The 21950-nt window shown below is 48.3% G+C and overlaps 1 protein-coding gene across 3 annotated transcripts in view; it reads right to left on the bottom strand.

The window, feature by feature from the left end:
• The window catches only part of SLC4A3 (solute carrier family 4 member 3), a 696397-nt gene that overhangs the window by 58993 nt on the left and 615454 nt on the right, over positions 1-21950 (bottom strand). For all 3 annotated transcript variants that reach the window (XM_085650187.1, XM_085650189.1, XM_085650188.1), the window contains 2 exons: positions 21205-21374; positions 19443-19616 (listed from right to left, as the gene is read on the bottom strand). In XM_085650187.1, the coding sequence (XP_085506313.1) occupies positions 19443-19616; positions 21205-21374 (344 nt within the window). The remainder of the gene's footprint in view (positions 1-19442; positions 19617-21204; positions 21375-21950) is intronic.

Genomic DNA, 21950 nt, shown 5'->3' with positions numbered 1-21950 from the left:
TAACTTGGGCAAATACAGACAGCAGCCTTTAATAAATGGAGTAGAAGCTTGGGCATTCAGGGACACAGGATCAAGTGTCACAATGGTGACAAAAGATCTTGTGGATCCTGGGCAGATTATACTTGGTGAAATGTACCATGTGACCAATGGTAGCAAATGTCAGAACAGACCATTCTCTGGCAGTTGTTAACTTCTCCTGGGGAGGGGTAACTGGCCTTAAGAAGGTTGTGGTAAGTGCAGACCTACCAGTACAGTGTTTGCTTGGCAATTATCTAGAGAGTGGAGCTCAGGACACATGCAGAAATTTTAGGGATCCCTGCATATGTCTTTGCTGTGACCAGGCCACAGGCTAATATGTCTAAAACTGGACAGGCCCTGGATTCTGGAATAATGGACCAGGTGCCTCACAAGAGGAGGAGCAGTAGGGTAAGGCAGAGCCTTCCCACCTGTCTCAGGATACTGATCAGTCTCCTCAGGGAGATGATCTTGAGCCTGAAGAAGGAACTGTCCCAGATGAGCTTGAACCTGACCAGGTTTAGTTCTTGGGGACAGGGGGCCCTTCCCGGTCTGATCTGAGCCAGGAGCAGAAAACCTAGCAGGACACCTAGGCCAGAACAAGACTTGGGACAGAATTGTTCATCACTTTCACTGGCCCCACATGTCTGAAGACACAAAGTGGCACTACTAAGGCCCCCCTGATACCACTACCTGTGGTGGGGGTGCCCTATAAAAGGGTAGGGATGACACTGTTGGTCCCATGGATCCCCAAACAGCATCTGGGCACAGATTTATACTGGTGTTGGTGGATCATGCCACCAGGTACCCAGAGGCAATTCCCCTAAGGACCACTACAACACCTGTAGTGGCAAGAGCTCTCTTGAGTGTGTTCTCAAGAGTAGGCTTTCCTAAGGAGGTAGTATCTGACAGGGCTGCAAACTTCATGTCTAGTTACTCGACTGCTATGTGGAAGGAGTGTGGAGTGAACTACTAGTTCACCACACCCTATCACCCACAATGCAATGGTTTAGTTGAAAGATTCAACAAAACCTTAAAGGGCATGATCAAAGGTCTCCTAGAGAAGCTTAGGCGAAAATGGGACCTGCTCTTGCCCTGCCTTTTATTTGCATACAGGGAGGTGCCTCAAAAGGGGGTTGGTTACAGCCCATTTGAACTTTTGTTTGGTCACCCTGTCAGGGGTCCATTGTGTTTGGTGAAGGAAGGATGGGAGTTACCTCTCAGGCCCCCAAAGCAAGACATAGTGGACTATGTACTTGGTCTCCGCTCCAGGATGGCTGAGTACATGAAAAAGGCAAACAAAAACCTTGAGGCTAGCCAGGAACTACAAAAAGCCTGGCATGACCAAAAGGCTGTACTGACTGCTTACCAGCCAGGACAGAAGGTGTGGGTGTTGGAGCCTGTGGCCCCAGTAGCTCTCCAGGACAAGTGGAGTGGACCCCACACTATTGCTGAACAGAAAGGGGAGGTTACCTACTTGGTAGACCTTGGAACCCCTAGGAGTCCCCATAGGGTACTTCATGTCAACAGAATAAAACCATATGTTGACAGGGCAGACATGGGCTTGCTCATGGCTACTGATGAAGGACAGGAGGAAGAGAGTGACCCACTCCCTGACCTGCTTTCTCAGAACCTTGATGATGGGTCAGTTGATGGTGTAGCCTTGACAGGCAGCCTCACTGCCCAGCAGCAAACTGACTGCAGAAACCTTCTCAGCCAGTTTAGACATATGTTTTCTCTGACTCCAAGTCAGACCACCTGATGCACTCATGAAGTGGACACTGGGGACAGTCTGCCTGTGAAGAATAAGATCTACAGGCAACCTGACCATGTCAGGGACTGTATAAGGACAGAAGTCCAAAAGATGTTGGATTTGGGTGTGATTGAACCCTCAGTTAGCCCTTGGGCTAATCCAGTAGTTCTGGTACCAAAACCTCACACCAGTGGTGGGAAAAGAGAGATGAGGTTTGGGTAGACTACAGGGGTCTCAATGCAGTCACTAGGACTGATGCCCATCTCATCCCCAGGGCAGATGAGCTGATAGATACTTTGGCCTCAGCCAAGTTTCTAAGCACATTTGACCTAACAGCTGGCTACTGGCAGATCAGACTAGCTGATGATGCAAAGCCAAAGACAGCATTTTATACCCCTAGTGGGCACTATCAATTTGTGGTAATACTCTTTGGTTTGAAGAATGCACCTGCCACTTTCCAAAGGTTGGTGAATCAAGTCCTTACAGGCCTGGAAAACTTTAGTGCAGCATATCTAGATAATATTGCTGTCTTTAGCTCCACCTGGGAGGATCACCTGGTCCACCTAAGAAATGTTTTGGAGGCCCTGCAAAGGGCAGGCCTCACTATCAAGGCTAATAAGTGCCAGATAGGGCAGAGTCAGGTTGTGTACCTGGGTCACCTTGTAGGTAGAGGCCAGGTTCAACCATTGCAGAGCAAAATCCAGACCATAATGGAATGGGTGGCTCCAACTACCCAGACTCAAGTGAGAGCTTTCGTAGGCCTGACTGGGTACTATAGGAGATTTGTCAAAGGGTATGGATCAATAGTGACAGCCATGAATGACTTAACTTCTAAAAAGATGCCCACAAAGGTTCAGTGGACAGCTAGCTGTCAAAAGGCATTTGATGACCTGAAGGAGGCCATGTGTACTGCTCCCATTCTGCAGAGTCCTGACTACTCCAAGAAGTTCATTGTCCAAACAGGTGCATCTGAATTGGGGGTAGGGGCTGTACTGTCACAATTAAATGATGAAGGTCAGGATTAGACAGTAGCTTTCATAAGCAGAAGGCTAACCCCTAGAGAGAAACGTTGGTCAACCATTGAGAGGGAGGCCTTTGCTGTGGTTTGGGCTCTGAAGAAGTTGAGGCCATACTTGTTTGGTACTCACTTACTTGTTCAGACAGATCATAAGCCCCTCTTATGGCTAAAACAAATGAAGGGTGAAAACCCCAAACTGCTTAGGTGGTCCATTTCCCTACAGGGGATGGACTTTACAGTGGAACATAGACCTGGGAGTATCCATATGCAGATGAACTCTCTAGGTATTTCCTCTTAGAACATGAAAACTCAACTGGTCACGGTTAGTTTAATGTCCCTGCGTTTGGGGGGGCTTGTGTAGGAGAGTAGGATCTGCTTCACATGGGTACCCCCACGTTTTGTTGGTGTTTCACTGTTTTTCGACCCTAGTCTGGCTGTGGCCCTGCTAACCAGGACCACAGCCTAGCTGCGTCCTCTCTAAAATGGTTTGCATGTACATTAGGTACATATCTAATTGGATTCTGGAGTGCCTTATAAGCCCCTAGTATATGGTATACTATGTACCTAGGGCATAGGTACCTCAGAGGCCTACCAGGGGCTGAAGCATGTATTATGCCACCCCTGGGAAGCACTTCAAAATGGCTCCACAGGTCTGTTACTGCAGCCTGGGTAAGGGTGTGCTGCACCCCTTACCGTGGTATAGGCTACCTATATCCACATATATATACAGACACATATAAACCTATAAGTCACTCCTATGGCAGGCCTTAACAATCCTGAAGGCAGAGTGCTTGGTTTTGTGTGAGAGGGTGCCCAAGCATGAGCTGAGCCCCTCTGCAGCTTTCGGAAATCCTTCCTTATGGCTGTTCTGTGATACAGCTATACCATATACTCTTAAGTGCATTACAACCTCGCGGTAAATGCTAACTTTGGAATGGCTGCATCAAAACATGATGTGTTTGGTGTCAAACGCTTTGGAATACTACTCCCCCCACCAATTCTGGCGGCGGGGGTAGCATTCCACCCTTCTAGAGGGAGAGACATGTTCACACTGGTCTAAACCGGTAGGACTTTCCTGACCCCTGGCATCACAAAATGGATGCCTCTGCCACAAACACGGTCTGGCCACCTGCTGATGACCGAAACTCCGGCAGGGGAGGCCTGGACAATAGGTTTCCTGTCGAAGGGAGGTATAACCACCTCCCCAGACAGGCAGATGTGTATTGGGGCTGGGCGGGAGCACTCTCTGGTGCTTTGAAGTCCTGCACTGGGGGCACACTTGGTGTCCCGGTGCATGGTTCCAGTTCAAACCGGTTGCAGGGGCTACCTTCCCCTGCTCTGGCGCAAAACTGGACAAAGGAAATGGGTGTAACCACCCCTCTTTCCAAGCCCACCCATAGGTGGGGCCTTAGAGTTAGTCCATCCCCTAAACTTAGTATAAGTATAGGAATCCAGTCCCTAGGACTTTAGATTACCCTGGATGAAACTCTGCAACATATATCCTGGACCTTCGATTTCTATCACGACTAGAAGATGGAAGAAATCTGCCTTGGGGTTAAGGAGTGACTCCCCTGCTTGGCAGGCACCAAAGAAGCAACTGACTGGACTGCATCGCTGAAGCTCCTGCCAGACGCCAAAGTCTTTGCATCACCAGAGATGGATTTCCAGACTTCCCCGAGGCTACCCTGAGTCCACAGCGAAGCTGAGGCCTGTGGCTATCGTGGGCGACGTGGAACCGTGACCCCTGGACACCGTGATCTTTTGCAGCAACAGTATCTTCCTGGTCCTCCTCGAAGTTGTGCTTTGGGCTCTGAGTAGCCCCAGCCTTGAGCACCTCCTGCACCAAAGATTGCTAGCCTCCACTCCACGAGTGACCCGTGGGCCAGTTTCAAGTGCGACTGCTCGAGGCTCCTTTGGGATCACTAGCCCATTGGCTAGCAGGTCCCCACGAAGGCAACTCCTTTTCTGCTTGGGCTTTCCTGGTTGCTCCAGATGTGCCCTGACTTACCCCCGCTGGGTGAGTCCCTCAGAACTTGCTGATCTGCACCACAGTCCTTTCTCTGAATTCCTGTGACTTGCTGTTGCCAAGGCTTGTTGGGTCCATTCTGGTCGCTGACACCGCAGCACTCGACAGACTTCGTGGGACAGCTCGAATCCAGCTCATGGACTTCGTCGACGCCTCCTGGACATCGTGGCTGAAGAGTCAAGACACCCATCAACTCACCTGAAGCACCCGACATCTGTGGGCATTGGTCCATCCTGCCCTTGTTCACTGGCTAGTGACCAAGACTCTGTCCCCTCTGCTTTCAGGTTCCTTCCATCCTAGATCCAGGCTTGGATCTCTTCGGACACTTCTCCTCTTCACGGCAGCAGCAGTTCTTTGCAGGCTTCCATTGCAATCGACGACGCGACCCGGCACCAAAAGACACCTATGCACCCGACTTCCCTGGGTGAGGTAACTCGAGTACTCCGGTGCTCCCGTGGGTGCTAGCCCTAGAACTTCTTAAGTCCAAAAGGGTTTGATCCTGACTCGATTAGAAGTGTCCATAATCTTTAAATTTCCAACCGCGACATTGCCCATAGATGATAACGGGAACGCCGCGGTTGTGTTTACACACTGCATACAGTCCCCGTGGGTCCCCTGTGTCCCTACCTTGGGTGGTTCCTTGGGGTCCCAGCGATTCTACAGGCTCTAGGCCTTGTGTCTAGTTCAGTCGTGGTTCTTATACCATTTTTTTGGTATATGGTTTGGTACACCCCAGGGCCCAAACGTGTATTTGTGCCATTACTGATAATTGCTGACTTGTAACTTAAGTACTTTGAACTCCAGTCTCATAAAGAGACTAGAGGGGTGTGTGTTAACCTAAATACATATATTTTAAATATATACCTGGTGTGGGTGTCCTTTCATTTGATCATTCAAGAGATTATAGACTTCTAAAACAAGCTGCTTTACATTCCTTCAAGACTTAGCTTGAAGGCTGCTCTCCATAGCTACCACTAGGATAGCTTTCAATAAAGGTTGTCTTTAACCTATCACCTTAAGGGGTTGTTTGGACTGATGCAAGGTACCCACTAGAACTAGTGGACAGCATATATCAGGCCACCTTCTCACAGCCAGCGTCGCAGCATTGTTGGGCATGGTGCTGGACATGCGCGGACAGGAATTAGAATGGTGTCCCGTAGGAGTGCACGTGATGCAACCGTGCAGTGCACACAAGTGTGGGTGCCCGTGGCAGGGAGGAGCAGCTGTGTGGCAACGTAACACACAGTGAGTCCGCTCATGTGCATCGTGCTGGGCATATCATCCAAGATTCCCAGGGTCGCAGACGTCCCACCCCACCCACGACTGGCCTCTGTACATCTCCTGTATGCATGCAGCTGGTGAAGTTACTGTAGGGATGAAAGGTCCTTTGTCTGTACTATGAGGCGGCAGCACATCTGCAGCTCTGAGCAGGAACTTGCATGTGCCCAGCGCCCCCTGACAGATACGATAGCATTTGCTTGCGACTCCCACACTACGCACTGCCCGGCGTGAGAACAATGTGTACACATCCTGCACGCAGTGGTCCTTGGTCATAGTTGGCGTGCGTGATATGGCCTTCACACGTACTCCCACCCCACCCAAGGCCTGCACCCGTTGCACACAGACACTGCTCATTGCACCAAGCTGTGCCATTTCATCCACAGGACTGTCTCAGGGCAAGCCAGTGCCGCTTCAAGCAGAGCCACTGACACAATGACAGACTATCCCGGACACATGGTCTACTCCAGTCACGTGGAGCTGTACCATGCATGTCTGCTGCATGTACTGGGGGCACTGCCGTTGGCAGTGCTGCGGTTCAGTTACCGGCTGAGCTTCTGCCTTGCGCACGTCACCTGCGTGCAGCCTGTGTTGCATTGTCGCTCGTGCATATTCGAGTGGTCCATGGATGTCTGCCTCTCCAACGTAACGGTAGCTGACCTGGATTTCGATGTGTGTGTGCACCCCCTGTTGGCTCACGACCAGGAGTCTCACCAGGATGACCACTTATGGCATGCATGGATGTTTGGCATGCAGGCTGGAAACTGGACCTGGGAGATTGCAAGAGTCGTCGTGTGCAGTGAGCACACTGAGCCACTACCCGATTGGGCTATGGTGCACATTGGGTCCAGTGGTTGGAGTCAGTACTTCTGTCCGTGTCAGCTGATGGAGTACGTCGACGACATGTCAGATGTGGTGGACGACGATCCCTCATTGGAGATGTTGGCATACGCAGCTGCACTCCCGTTCATGAACGAGTGACAAGGTACCTGCAGCCACAACTGGATGTGAGCCATTGCACTTGTCACGACACATGGTTGCATGTTGTGGATCTGGTCACAGGTCCCGAGACGACAGTGGACATGGCTGCATTGGCCAGGACTCATCTTCCAGGCGTGGACAACCAACGTGGGTTGGCACTGACTTGTGTTGGTGAGGGACTCCCCCGAGGTGGACGTGAGCACTTTCCTACGTTCCTCATTCAGACATGCTGCTGCATTTGTCTGCATATCGTGGCACTTCTCTTGGCCATACTGACTCGCACATGTTGATAAAGATTCCGCACTTTCACTTGTCTCCAACTGTGTTGTGTCTTGATTTGTATGCCAATGTGTGTGTCAAGGACTCACTGGTTCCCTGTCCCTGCCATCCCTGCTATGCTACCCCATCAGGACTGTTTGTTTGTACTTGTGCATTATCATGTCCCTGTTTCGTGCTTTGCCAGATGTGCACTTGTGTCCTGTGTTTGGTTGTGCACAAGTTGGTGTTTGTACCAGATTGTGTTGGATGTTGGGGTGCTCTGCTTCCTATGTGTGTGTGCTGCATTATGTGTGAGATGTCTCTTCAGCTCTGATTTGGCTCACCCTTCTCCCTTTCGGGTGGTGTTGTCTTCACTTCTGTGCTTGTTCAGTGGTGTGACATTGCCGGGTTGTGTGACTTGTGCTCCTGGTTGGTGTTGTTACTCTTGGGTATGGTTTGTCTGCAGTTGTGCAGTGCTCAGTTGTGCATGTGTGCCATTGTGCCCATCTCCCTCCGCCACCCAGTCCCTGTTGGTTCCTCTCACTGTTGCTGTTGTGTCTGTTGTTTGGTGCAGTTTCCGGTCCCCGAGTCCTGCCACTATCTCCAGACTGATGTGGTGGACATCAAATTCCTAAATGTCATCCAGCTCCTGGTGTGACGTTGGCCTCCCACCTCCGGTGTGCATTGCTGCCTTCTTGTTGTTGGCATGTTTCTGCTTGTTTGTGCCTTTCGCATCATTGCTGGAGTTCTGGTTTTCTGCCATTGTCCTCCTCCGCTCTCAGGCTGCATTCATCTTGTCCAAGTTGACCTGCCATGTACAATGTTTTGTTGCCAATGGGTTTGGTGGGGTTGTCTGCTGGCTCAGGTTGCCTCCATTGTGGTTTGCTGTTGATTTCTGTTTGGTGTGTCTTACTTTTTCAGGCTTTTCTTGTGCTTATTCCCGCCTGCCGTGTGTCTCGCGGTCCTGGTGGTGCTTATCCCTGCTTTCCTTATCGCGGATGGGCTCATCGCAAGTTTTCTGGTGTTGTGGTTTGTGTTTTTATCTCCATCGGGATGGTTGTATCACGGACATTGGCCGTGTTATCAGCAGACTATCGCATCCTACCGCCGTGTTGTGAATTCCACGTTAACAAGGGGTTATTTTTCAGCGATGGGCTGCGATGTGCAAAGTTGCGTTAGCATTCTTTGGTGATGTTTAGCACACGTTCTTGTGAATATACCCCTTAGGATTGGGGGCCGTGCATCTCCCCTACCCTTTGATAGTTTTTTGGCCCCAGGAGTGGGCTCTGTGGGGGCTATAATGGCTCAGGATTGCATGGCTCCCCTCCCCTTATAAAAATGCAACCCCGGGAGTGAGTCCCCGGGGCCTATAAACAGCTCGGGGAGGGGACACGCACTCCCTCCCCTTAATTAAATGCATACAGCTGCGGCCTGTCTTTTTGTTTTTACAAACCTGCTGTAGTCCTAGAAGACTACAGCAAATATCTACAGGTTTTTTTCTATTTTGACCTGGGGGGGTCCCCCTTGGTCCTCCCCAAGGGGCCTAAGGGGGCAGTGGATCCCTATCATGCCCCATTATATCTTTTTGTTTTTCAAATTCAACACAGGGAACTAAGTCCCCGAGTCCTGTAATAACTGCCAGCAACATTTTTCTCCTATTGCTGGCAGCCGATCAGAGCCCTCGCTCCAGCAGGAGTCAGATTCAGACGTGAGATGGTCCAAGGAGATAAAAAGCTCCCTGGGCCAATAAGAACGCTCCATTTAAAAAAAAAAATTGGTTTGAGGGACTCTGGTTAGAGACCCTCGAATTCAATTGTCCAGAAGAACATTATTAGAAACCTTAATATCTCAAAAACTACTGAACAGATTTACACAGAATCGCAAAAAGTATAATCTGCAGACCAGGATCTAGCTTTCTGCAAAATGTTGTGTAATTCCATTAAGCAGTTTTTCCGAAATCACTTTTGACAAAAGTCTATGGAAAATGCATGGGGGATTTTGCATTTTAGACCCCCCTTTTTTCTTTTCGGCCCCCGCATGACAGGTCACCCCAAAACCTTTCATGTAAAAACTAGGCTAAAGGAGAGGACTTTTTGGTAAAGTTTTGTGAAGGTTTGCCATATGGTTCCAAAGATTTAAGCAAGATAAAAAAAGCATTTCCTATGGAAATGTTGACCTAACAATAAGTACTCAGTGGAGACAGCCATTGGGCAATATATATATATCAATCACTGAAAAAAAACAAAGGTTAAAAAGGGATGTCACATTTAGCTGAAAATGTAATTTAAAACTTACAATTATAAATTAACCAAACAAGTGAAATTAACCATGGGAGAGGAGTTGGCCTAACGGCTAGGGCGGTCGACCCAGAATCTGGGGAACTGGGTTCGAGTCACGGCAATGACGCTGAACAGCCTGTGATTCTGGGCAAATCACTTAAATTCACCCGTGCGTAACAAAAAACAAAAAAAATTAATTTGTCCTCATGTAATGTAACTGGTGCTCGTGTAAAGCGTTCTAATACCCGATTCGGGTCAAGTTCGCGCTATATAAAACTCTGAAAAAAACAGTTATTGTTATTGCAAGTAACTATAACTTGCCCCCCATCATGCACATTGTTGTCATCAATTGTATCTTTTCAGATGTTGTAGTCATATCATCAATGATGTCATAGAACATGCCATAATTGATCTAATATGGGAGTTAATTAGCAGTGTATGACGAGGACCCAAACCCTTGTGGGCGCTCAACTGCATCGTCGCTCATGGCTGACTACACCATTAAACAACACAAGTGGTGTCATTTTAAGTAAGGCATTTGGATGTATCTAGGCGTAGGCAGTAAACTCCCCTCCAGCCGAGTTCGTAGCGTTTTGCCACTCAGTGCTGTGCTTGAAGCATGGAATTTGGCAAAAACTCTGCACACGCCGCGTGGTGGAGTTTACCAGCAGCCACCACTAAAATATGATTCTGGTGGTGCTACAGACGTGTTTTCAAAGTGCAGACCCCACGGCCCAAGGCAAAGTCAGCTACTAAAAGAGCTTAATGGCCCCAGTGTGCCATAAAATGGTAGAAGAAACAGGTAATGTGCTGCACTTAACAGGAGAATGTCGCTGGGTTCTGAGGGGTGGAGAAGGGTCAAGTGCAACTCATGTGCAGTTGCATGCGGTGCGCCCTCCTCTCCTGGAGTTGGCATAGTGACGGTGATGTTCTCTGGCATCTCTGGCTCTTTCAAGTCTCGCTGGCCCCCATTTGCATGTGCTCTACTCTGTAGTTTGCACTGCTGGCGGCTTCACTGTGGTGGTTTGATCGCAAATTCATTGGTTTCCACCCGGCCTTGGTGTTTGACGAGATCGTCTTGCATTGTGTGTGGGTCAACCCCGGAGCACAGTACCTCACAGGCCTCAGGCTCTGTCCCAACTGTCACCCAGCACTGCTGCCATGCTTGGCACCCTGCTGCTTCTCAGAATGCCAGCCCTGCATGCAGTGGGGGGGGACCCTGGACCCCTGGAGAATGTTATCATTGACCGCTTCGACGTGCACCAAGTCTGCCCGCGGAAGAAGATCGGGGACTTAATTCACTACCACTACAGCGGGGCCTTCAAGTCACTCTACAGCGGCACCTTTGACTCTAGGTAGGAGCGTAGGAGAGCGCTTTATAGTATAGGTTTGTGCACTGGCAACCAAAGCAAGCACCGAACGGCTACAAAGAGGCCTCCAGGTGTGCAAACGTATTGTAGAAGTAACAGATAAAAGCGGTGGGCAGTACTGTTACTGGAATGTTGCTGTGCTGCAAAAGGCTGGTGAGGATGGACTCCAGTGTCTACGCCAACACAGAGGCGGCGGCAGAGCTACGGAAAAGGCCGTATGTCGGAGTTCAGGGGAATAAAGGAAAGGGTTTTCGCCAGACGGTGGGGAACTTTTAAAATGGAGATGTTTGGCCAGAGTGAGTGGTCAAACAGTTAAACTCGACAGGCAGATAAACTTAGTGAAGTCGCCGTTCCATGAGGGGGTTTCTTCACGTTCAAACTGTCTGAAACCGGTATCAGAGGACTGATTGTTTTCACTGCGTAGTGTGTGCAATGCTCGGGCGCTGCCAAGAATGTTGTAAGAATACCAACTGCAGCTCAAGCTATCGGGATGCATGGAGGAGTTTTACTTTAACTGCGTGGAACTTCGCGGAGTGAAAGTCCGCGAGCTCCGCCCAGGGCTAGATTTATCAAGGGGTGGGCACATCAACATATATAAAACTGGCCATTTGTCTTTGTCAAGTCATCAATAACTGTAATCAAATGTACATTTCTTAAATTGACACACTGCAATGTTTAATGATTATATTTTCAATAAAGCATTATTTAAAATAAAATATTAACCATGTCTTTGGATCTTCTTTTTGTTAGCGTGAGGATCAGCCCTCAGCAACTAAGATTTAACCTTAACAATGAACATGAGAAGGCCAAGCAAACATGAATGAATTCAGTTAAATATAATATTTATTGTTAAGAACAAAAAATACTTGCAATATATAGCCATTAAATTATCTGCTGTATAGCATAAATACAAACAATGGAACAGAATGAAACATAAAGGGGCATATTCTCAAGGATCTATCGCCGAGTTATCAGCACTTTATCGCTGGCAAAGTTGCGATAAATTTATCGCCCCATTCACAAGCTGGTGCTAACAGCCCATCTCACCAGTTTACCCGCTATAGCAGCCGCAAAAAACATCGCCACAGATGACCCCGGCAACTATCGCTAATGAGATGCAGAGTAGGCGCGCCTGTGCAAAAGCTCACAAAAACACCACAGCGCAACATTCTCAACAATCAGCCAGATCGGCGATAAGATCACAAAACAGGTGATAAGTTGCGTTAGCAGCAGGAAATGAACACCTGCTCTGACCTGGTGTAAAGTCGGACGACAACCTGCACCAGAAAAGGGAGCCCAGCCCAGAGCCACATCTGAAGGGCAACAGATGCCATGGAGCTAATGATCATGCAGCTTGGAGCCCCAACATGCCCAAAACACCCACTGCAACCACCCCCAGGCCTGCCACCCCACCCCCCCAGACCACTACAGAGGCAGCGCAGACATAGACAGCGGACCGTCAGGAAACACACCAGCCTCACAGACTTAACCCCAGAGAATGTCATTGCCCACTACTGACTCAAAAGGACAACCATCCTCCACATCCTGAACATCATTGCCCACAGGCTGACGGTACCAACACAGCGGACAACCAACATCCCTCCGCAGACAAAGCTGCTGGCTGTGCTGCACCTGTTGGCATCTGGGACATTCCAACCAACAACCGCCAGAGTCCGAGGAGTCTCACAGCCAGCCCTATCCAAGTTCCTCACACCAGTCCTGGATGCCATAATTAGCTTGGTACCCCAGTACCTATACTTCCCCCACATGCGCAGGAACAGCTGGAGACCAAGCAAGGCTTCTACAGCTACACCATAGCTGGATTTCCGGACGTGTTGGGGGCAATTGACTGCACACATGTCCTACTTGTGCCCCCTGCCGACACTGCACGCAATTACAGTAACAGAAAGCACACGCATTCCATCAATGTGCAGGCAATAGTGGACCACCGGGGACTCTTCACCAATGTCGTCGCCAACTACCCAGGTAGTGTGCATGACTCATATATCTTCCGACAGTATATCATCAACTGTCGCTTCCAGAATGGCACCTACAGAAATGCAGTGCTCATTGGTAAGTACCAAATCAACACACCACACACCTCAACTCCACAATCATGCAACTCACAACTCTGGGAATGCACACGTCACAAACTCACATACAACATGCCAACCAACATGCCCACCCACCATACACGACAGCACAACGTACTGCGGTAACCTGGGCTAGCCATGCACATGAGCCATCAACGGCATGGCACCTCAGCCACACAATAGCAGAATGTGGGAAGAGGTTCGAACCAGGCATGTGCGAAGGAGGCAAGTGACCCATGATTGAGAATGCACACAATGCCAAGTGTGGTGTGGATGTGCTGGACAGACTGCAGTATGCAGACCACAGACATATCCATGTCGACATATACTGCTAGTGGTGGTAGTGTTGTAGACAGTGGACGCAACCATGTCACCTCAGCCAGTGGGAAAGATCTCAAGAAATGTAGCTTGTTACGTCCCCCCTGTAATCGTGTGTTGGGTGGGCTAGCGTAGGGGTGTGAATAAAAAGCACTTAGCCCTGGGCGTGGTTCTCTTCCGGAATGGCCAACGTGCCTGCCAGCGCAGCGCTCCTCACCCTGCCACAAGGCCGATGCCGTGAGCGGTGTTGCCTGCGTTCCTGTGTGACTGCTGCACCCCAGGCCGCTAGTCCCCAGACCTCGTCTTGCCCGTCCCTGCGAATCCAGGCCTCACTGCTCACCTGCCGACGCCGGCGTGTCTATAAGAGGGCCCACCACATGCCGGTGCAAGCTCCAAGGCCGAGCCCTGCGACCTTGGCAGCCTCCTCAGACCAACTTGGCCTCCGCGACACAGGCCCACACTACTCCTTTCTCGTTGACGTACTCAAAGGGCATACACAGCGGACAAGTAGGTCACACATTTGGAACTGAGTCTTGTTTACACAATGGCAGAGTACATATTTTATGGCTGGGTTTATGGCACTATTCTCCCTTCGATGTGGTCCCACCAACTCTGTGCATAGCATTCCGACCGCACATGTCGGTGGGCTCTTGCTGACCGCTGCCTCAGGCCTAAACTGCGGTCGAGTAGGTCACACATTTGGAACTGAGTCTTGATTCCTGTTTGAATGAGTTCATATCATTGTACGCAAGGAGAGGAGGAATAGGAAGACGTGGGTCAGCCCTGAGGAAATAAAGGATCCTCGTTACGGAGGTGATCGAACAATACCAACAACTGCTCTGGTGCCACTAACTCTGTGCATCGCAAGCCAACGACACATGGCTGTGGGCCCCTGCTGATGGCTGCCTCCGGCCCATACTGCGGTCGTGTAGGTCACACATTTGGAACTGAGCCTTGATTTATTTATGGCAGAGTTGATATCATTGTACAGGCCTCATCGCAGACTGCATCCCCTTCCAGCTCGGGTGCCACTGACTCTGTGCCACGGGAGTCAGGGACACTCTCTGGTTGAACTTTGGTGGTGGCTGAGTCTATGGCCTGGGGGTTGTCTTCATCATCATGTAGCTGATACTGACATGGTGGGAAAAAGGAGTCTGTAGCATTCAACTCCTCCATGTTGCCTGTTTCTGCTTGATTCTGACCTCAGCATCATGCCCTGGATGGACACCATCCATTGTCCCCTGTAACATTCTGTGACATTCTCCTTGGACATCAACGAGGACCCGCTCAGCTCCTGTGGCCCTATCTCAGTGCACCGCAAGTCACCGTCCCTTGTGGGTGTGCTTGCTCCGGCCGAAGTGCATCCGGGGCCACTAACTCTGTGCAGCTCAAGTCATGGACCCTCGCTGTTTTTACTTTGAACTTCTGATTGTCTGATCACTGTTGTAGTTGTTGCCAGCACCAACCAACACCTGAGGGGTGGCTTACACTACCCAACACCCATCCAGCACAGGTGTCACTGGACGTGTGACCCTGGCAATAAAAGGTGCCGAGTGCACGTGCCCGTAGCCAGTTCCACAAATTATCTCAGTGTATCCATGTGGTCATTATGTATGCATGAGGGCCTCGGGCCATACCACATTACATTGTGCTGTGTACAAAGGGCGCAACCTTGTCACCTCAGGCAGTGGGGTAGACCCGGGACATGTAGCTGTGTCGAGCCCCCCCTGTGAGCGTAAGGGGGAGGACCAGCGTACGGCAGTACGGCGTAGGGGTGTGGTCATTCAACACTTGGCTCTGGAGTGGTTGACTTTAGGCCTTGCCAAGAAAGTTACTGATGCGTGTGTCTCTGGTGTAGTTTCAGCGCCACCCGTCACACAGTATATAATGTTGCTATGTAGCATGTCCCCGGAGTGCAGGCTCTGTAGAGGGGTACATGAGGGTGCGCAAGCCCATTCGGGGTCAGCGATTATACATGCCAACTGTTGTGTGTGTCGCTATTTTCGCAGCATAAGCCAAAGGTCTACCCTCAACTGCATGGCGAGTTCAGCCAGGCATGAAATCTTCATCTGTGTCCGCCCTGTCCTTACCATAGGCCTACACACACGTGGCCGCCGACCTTCATCGCACAACATCACAGTGTTGTTGTCAGGCTTGTGGACATGCGCAGAGAGGCATGACAATGATGTGCCGTAGGAGTGCAAGTGATGCAACCGCGCTGCGCACACTAGTAAATAGGCTCAGGGGGAGGGAGGAGGAGCAGTGAGGCTACGGAATACACATTGATGCCGCTCATTTGCTACAAGCAGTACTTGCCAATCAGTAATCACCAAGTCACACATATCACACACCAATGAATCAGTGAACCTGTCCAACACATCATGCAGAACCAACTATTGACTCATGTCTCTCTGCACTGTCACAGGTGACCAAGGATATGCACTCTGCGCTTGGATGATGACGCCCCTCCGAGCCCGAACACACAGGCCCAGAGGCAGTACAATGCAGCCCACAAACGCACCAGGGGCATCGTGGAATGCACATTTTGCGTGTTGAAGTCAGGTTTCAGGTGCCTGGATGTCACAGGTGGAAGGCTCCTGTACAGCCCAGACATCGTGTGCAAGGTGATCGTTGCGTGTTGTGTGTTGCACAACATATGTGTACGCACCAATGCCCCATGGCTACAAGTGCCAGATGCACCGGACGATGATGAGGAAGATGAGGCAGGTGGACCACACCCCAATGCTGCTGCAGCAGAAATAGCCCGTAGGAACATCATCATTGACAATTTCTGCACATAAGCACGTCACATTGTGACAGTCCTTAGCAATCATGGGACAGTACACAATGACCACAGGCACAGCATGTGCAAATAAATGCATTCCAATGATACATTCCTTGAGTGCATGTCACTCATCTGTACAGGCACATCACTCAGACAAATGTGAGTGCGACATGTAGTGCTGACAATGTTATGATTTGTTCATGGACGGTGGGTGTGTCACCTCTGTGCAGAGAGGCTGTTTAGGGTGTCATGTATTCGAAATACCAGTTCTGTGTGTCACAGTTAGTAGGGAAGCCCACTCTTCGGCGTTTCACATGTCTCCAAAATCATTCCATTTTGGCTGCCATTTGTGACCTGCAGGTGACAAGAGGGCACCTTTTGGGGTCAGTTATATGTACCACCATGATGCAAGGATGCCCCCTGTGACTCAAGTCCCACAACATGGGCAACATGTACGTAAGTGGGAGTCACTGGCCCTACATTCATCCACGCTTTCATGATTGATTGATCATGGTCATGACACGTCTGTGTGCAGGAGGGGTTGCTTGTCCCTCTGCAATGTGAAGGGGAGATGCGGTTTCACTGTGTGTTCCTTGCATGTTTCAGCCTTGGTGCAGTTTACATGCATGTGAATGTACATTGTGACTGTAAGGAGATGCCTATTTGATGCGGTACAATGGTCATTTGTTCTGCATCACAGCTGTGGGGTTGTGCTCGTACATTGTCATCTCACCGTTTTTTTACTCTGCTTTTATGGTGCATTTTCCCGCATGCCCCATGGGAATTGCAGGCCTAGCGCTGGTTGTCACTGATTTTTGTATTGCGATTGGCCTCTTCGAAACTTTTTTCGCGTTGGTGTTTTGCATTTTTGCGGCGTCGCATTGGTTTTAGCGCGGTCATTTGAAGCGTTATCATGGGACTATCACATGGTGCCGCCAGGTTGAGAATACAACGTTAACACGGCGTTGTTTTCCCAAGATAAACTGCGAGATGCAAAGTTGTGTTAAGCTAATTTTGCTACGTTTATCACACGTTCTTGAGAATATGCCCCAAAGTGTGATAATACCATGATTCAACAAAGCATTCGTACTTACAAACCACTAATCAAGCTCACATCAATACCATAGGAACAATTTCCAATATTTACATATTAGAACAGAAATACACATTTTCTAACAAAAAATATACAATAAATCAACATCACTATTTCAGTAAGATGAACTATGTAAGTATGGTTCTAGATGGTATATTCCAGAAGTTTATCATCACGTGCGTTTTGGCAAAAAAAAAACAGCCTTCTTCAGGAGAGCCAAAAGGTTGTCGGACTAACCTCCCAGTATTTGATATACAGAATAATGGGTAACCAAACCCATCTCAATAAAAGTGAAGCTCAACAAAATTGGGAACTCCAGGACCCTAACCCGTGGATTAAGGGGACGGAGGACTAACAGGAATAATCCTACAAAAAGGGTCCAGATATTCAAAGAACGTCAACTTCAGAAGAGGGAACCCCAATGGACCTTAAATGGAGTGGACTTATCAAGTCAGCTGGGAAATGAAACTAGAACAGTCCAACTAAAAGCCCAAAGAAAGGAAGAAAATAGGTAATTTTCTTAAAAGGTGAAATTCTTCATCTAAGAAAGTCCAACCACATATTAACAAGGTAACCCACAGACGCGCCATCAGCGTGTCATATAAATATGTACACAAATCTGAGGGCCATATTATCAAGAACGGGCGATAACATTATCGCCGCTTTAGTGGCAGGAAACTGCCGCTAAATTGGCGATAAGGGGCAGATAATATGCCCTGTAGAATTCCAATAGAAGCCCATGTTCTGGTGTAAAGGACATCAAACCTGGGCTTCTATTGGAATTCTAAAGGATCATTATCAAGCTCCTTATCGCCGCTTTAGCGGCAGTTTCCTGCCGCTAAAGCGGCGATAATTTATCGCCTGTTCTTGATAATATGGCCCTTAGTTCCCTGGCCAGGAGTGTCTGGGCAGGGAATAAAGATTATATTCCCTGCCTGCATTCTCCCAGGCAGGGACCACCAGTTCCCATGGGATGGGGCCCCAGGAACTGTGCCATCATCAGGCTCCAGAGGATGGTGACCCCTGGAACAATCTGTGACCAAGAAGTGAGTAGGATGTCCCTTTCCCCAAAGAAAACACTGGCAGCTGTGATTGATTCTCCAGGGCCTTAAAGTGGATTGTGGAGGGGGACCGCATACCCCCTCGTCTAAAAATAAAAATCAACCCTGGGGATAGGGCCAAGAAGTCCTAAAAAGGGTCAGAGAGGAGGTCCTCCCATTTATTAAAAAGCGGCACCAGGGGATGTGGTACCTGGGGCCTCATAAAGGCTCAGAGAGGGGAGCGTATGCTGTCCTTCTTCCAAGGAAGATAAAAGTAATGACCCCCTTTGGACTAAGAATTAAAATGGGCAGGAGCCAGTTTTTTGTATTTTTTTTATCGGAGGTGTTGATCTACTGCAACAATTGAAAAAAATGTATTTGGGTTCACAGGGCACCCACCAGGCCGAGGGGGGTAGAGAAACCCTACCCTGTCCAACTAGATATTTTTTTTAACAGGACAGCATACTGAGTTCCAAGTTCTAAAATGGCACCTGACACTTCTTTATTGATGTGGTTGCAGGTGGCAGTCAATCTGATCTAAGCTTTTTATTGGTTGGAGCTGCAGGTCCTCCATGACATGATATATACATATATTTTGAACCTTAATTTCTCAAAAAATACTGAGCGGCTTGTAAACTAAATCACACAAAGAATACTTTCTGGACTAAGACCTTTCTTTTTAACAAATTTAGTGTAATCCTATTCAACGTTTTTTGATGTCTCGCTGTTTAATTTTCCAGTGGAAAATTGCATGGGGAAAACTCATTTTGCCCCGCCCCCTTTGCTCAGCTCCAACTTGACAGATCACTTCAAAACTTTCCAGGATCTAAGGTGGCTAAGACATTTTTGAGAAAGGTTTGTGGAAATTCTTCTAACATGCCAAAGTTCTAAGCAAACCAAATAAATCAAGAACTCAATTTCCTATAGAGACGTGGTCCTAACTTTAACTTCACCAGTTCAAGGATTCTCAGTCCGCTATGCTGGTTCTCAACTTCTCAACCTAATGTAATTCTCCAGCCACACCGTCAGAGTTCAAACTTCAAACTTAAGCTATGATCTTGTACTATAGATCAGGGCAGGTGCAGTATTTGAATATAAATATAGAACAGTTGAGAATTTGAAAAAACAATCTTACAGCTTTGAGCTCCTTCTCTTGGAAGATGTGTGGCAGAAGAAAGCGGCGTAGAGGCACAGTCAGGATCAGGACAAAAGGAAAGGCCAGCGAGGCAACCGTGGATTTAACTACCCACAAGACCACAATGCAAGCGAGCTGGATCCCGGTGAAGAGGTTCATCTTCCAGGTCTTCACCTAGGTGGGCAGGAGGTGAGGGTTACCTTCACTCATCAAGGATCATCACATAATCATTTGTAATTTAAACATGGGAACACTGTCCAAGGTCAAGATCTGCAACTATCATTGTAGCATAAAATTAAAATATGACAATGCAATACAATATTCTGAAATCAGTAATATGGATGAACACTGATAGAATGAGAAATAACTAGAATATACATAAATACTCCCCGAAATGTCAAAAAGATAAATGTCATAAAACCAATAACCTTAAACTTAGGATGGGTGTAATTGGTGGAGTACTACTACTGCGGACGCTCCCTTGGACTCCCAATTAAACAGAAACCTCATATACTTTTGCCAAAATAACAAGTATCTCTGTCTTCACATGCTAAAATGCATATAGTCATTTCACAAAAGTAAAAATGAACATTTAGCAAGCAGTGAGAGAGGTGATGATTTTGGGATCCTCCATATCCTAGGGGGAGAACCAAGCAGATGCCTTGAAAACAAAGAGCATATATTGCTGAACGATTCGGTGGTGGTCCCATCCTCTTAGGACCACCCCAAGCACAGTTATAGGCAAAAATACAATCCCAACCACAGGATCTGCAAAGCATTATGGGACGAGATTAGCAGTGGGCAGTGAATATTATAGTATCCAATATCAAAATAATTCTACAAAGAGCTGCAGTTCAACTAGTCGTTACTAGGTGTTCCTCACAAGTCAAATGCAAAAGCATTGAACCCCTTTCATAAAGCTGCAGTTCCACTAGTCGTTACTAGGTGTCCCTCATGAGTCAAATTCAAAAACATTTGACTCGAGGGACACCCAGCAACGACTAGTTGAACTGCAGCTTCATGAAAGGGGTTCAATGCTTTTGCATTTGACTCGTGAGGAACACCTAGTAATGACTAGTTGAACTGCAGCTCTTTGTAGAATTATTTTGATATTGGATACTATAATATTCACTGCCCACTGCTAATCTCGTCCCATAATGCTTTGCAGAGCCTTTGGTTGGGATTGCATTTTTGCCCATAACTGTGCTTGGGGTGGTCCTAAGAGGATGGGACCACCACCGAATCGTTCAGCATGATATGCTCTTTGTGTTGAAGGCATCTGCTTGGTCCTCCCCCTAGGTTAGGTAGGGATCCCAAAACCATCACATCTCTCATTGCCTAAATTTTTTATCTTAAAAGTTCACTTTTGTGAATTGGTTATATGATTTTTAGCATGTAAAGTTGCTTTATCAAAGCATTTGTGGGTGCAGCTTAGTAGCTGACTCTGCTACCTGGAAGAATGGAATTTGTGCCTGAATTCCGTGTTTTTCATGAAATGCGTAGTTCTCTGCAAACTCCGGTAGCGGAGCGGAGTTCATAGCCCAGGGATACTTAAAACCAATCCAAGAGAACTTGGCATTCCAGAACTCGCAGCATCCCTTTTACCATTATCAGTCTTGACTTTAAAAATTGCAGTAAAACAAACAACAGCAAAGTGCGGTAGACCATTAAGCAAGGGATGCTTGAAGATGTCGCACATGAAATAAGGCCACCTTCCAACACTGATCCCGCCACGGTGAGATCAGACAGGTCCTCAGCTTACCTTCACCACGTAGGTGTGGTCCGGGTGATGTTTCGAAGGCATCAGCACCAGGAGGATCCGTTCATACAGCTGGATTCCAGTCATAGAGGTGACGCCCATGTAGAGGAAAATACCAAAAAGCACAGCAAGCGGGATCTGGCGGAGCACGTTCCGCATCACAATGGACATACCTGAGTGGCAACAGAGAAGGGAGTTATCAGTGTGTGCTCCTAACAAGAGAAGGGACCAGCCAGAGCAAGTCTCTGAGAGCACAGTCAGTACATACAAGGATGTGCAGGGGCTAAAGAGGTGCAGCAGACATAAGAATGTGGAGTCTGAAGGATGAGAGGACAGTCGTGGGAAAGTCAAAAGAGATCTTTTATACCATAAAGAGGGTATCTGTGCCATATATACACACACAGTTGGGTACACAGAGTGCATGCAAAAAGGCAGGTGAGAGGTTACATAAATTAAAATGAGTATTTGAGGTCTGTATGTCTGGGGCAGTCAGTGGTTACTGGGCCATGTTTGTCGTGGGTACTTTGGTTTACCACTGATGTCCCAGGGTCATAATACTTGTGCACTTCCAAAGGATAGCCAAATTGCTACATTGGGCACTTGACTCACATGGGTAGCACAATCAATCACTCATTATTACTCTACAACTTTGCACACCAATCCAATCCCACAGAACTAATTACTAACCTACCCACCACCAACCAAGTCGGCCATTGACCGAATAGACAACCTTCACCTGAAGCAAAACA

Source organism: Triturus cristatus, chromosome 3_2 (assembly GCF_964204655.1).
Source record: "Triturus cristatus chromosome 3_2, aTriCri1.1, whole genome shotgun sequence".
NCBI lineage: Eukaryota > Metazoa > Chordata > Amphibia > Caudata > Salamandridae > Triturus > Triturus cristatus.
Note: the sequence above shows the minus strand (reverse complement) of the source record. Positions and strands in the feature narration are given on the sequence as shown.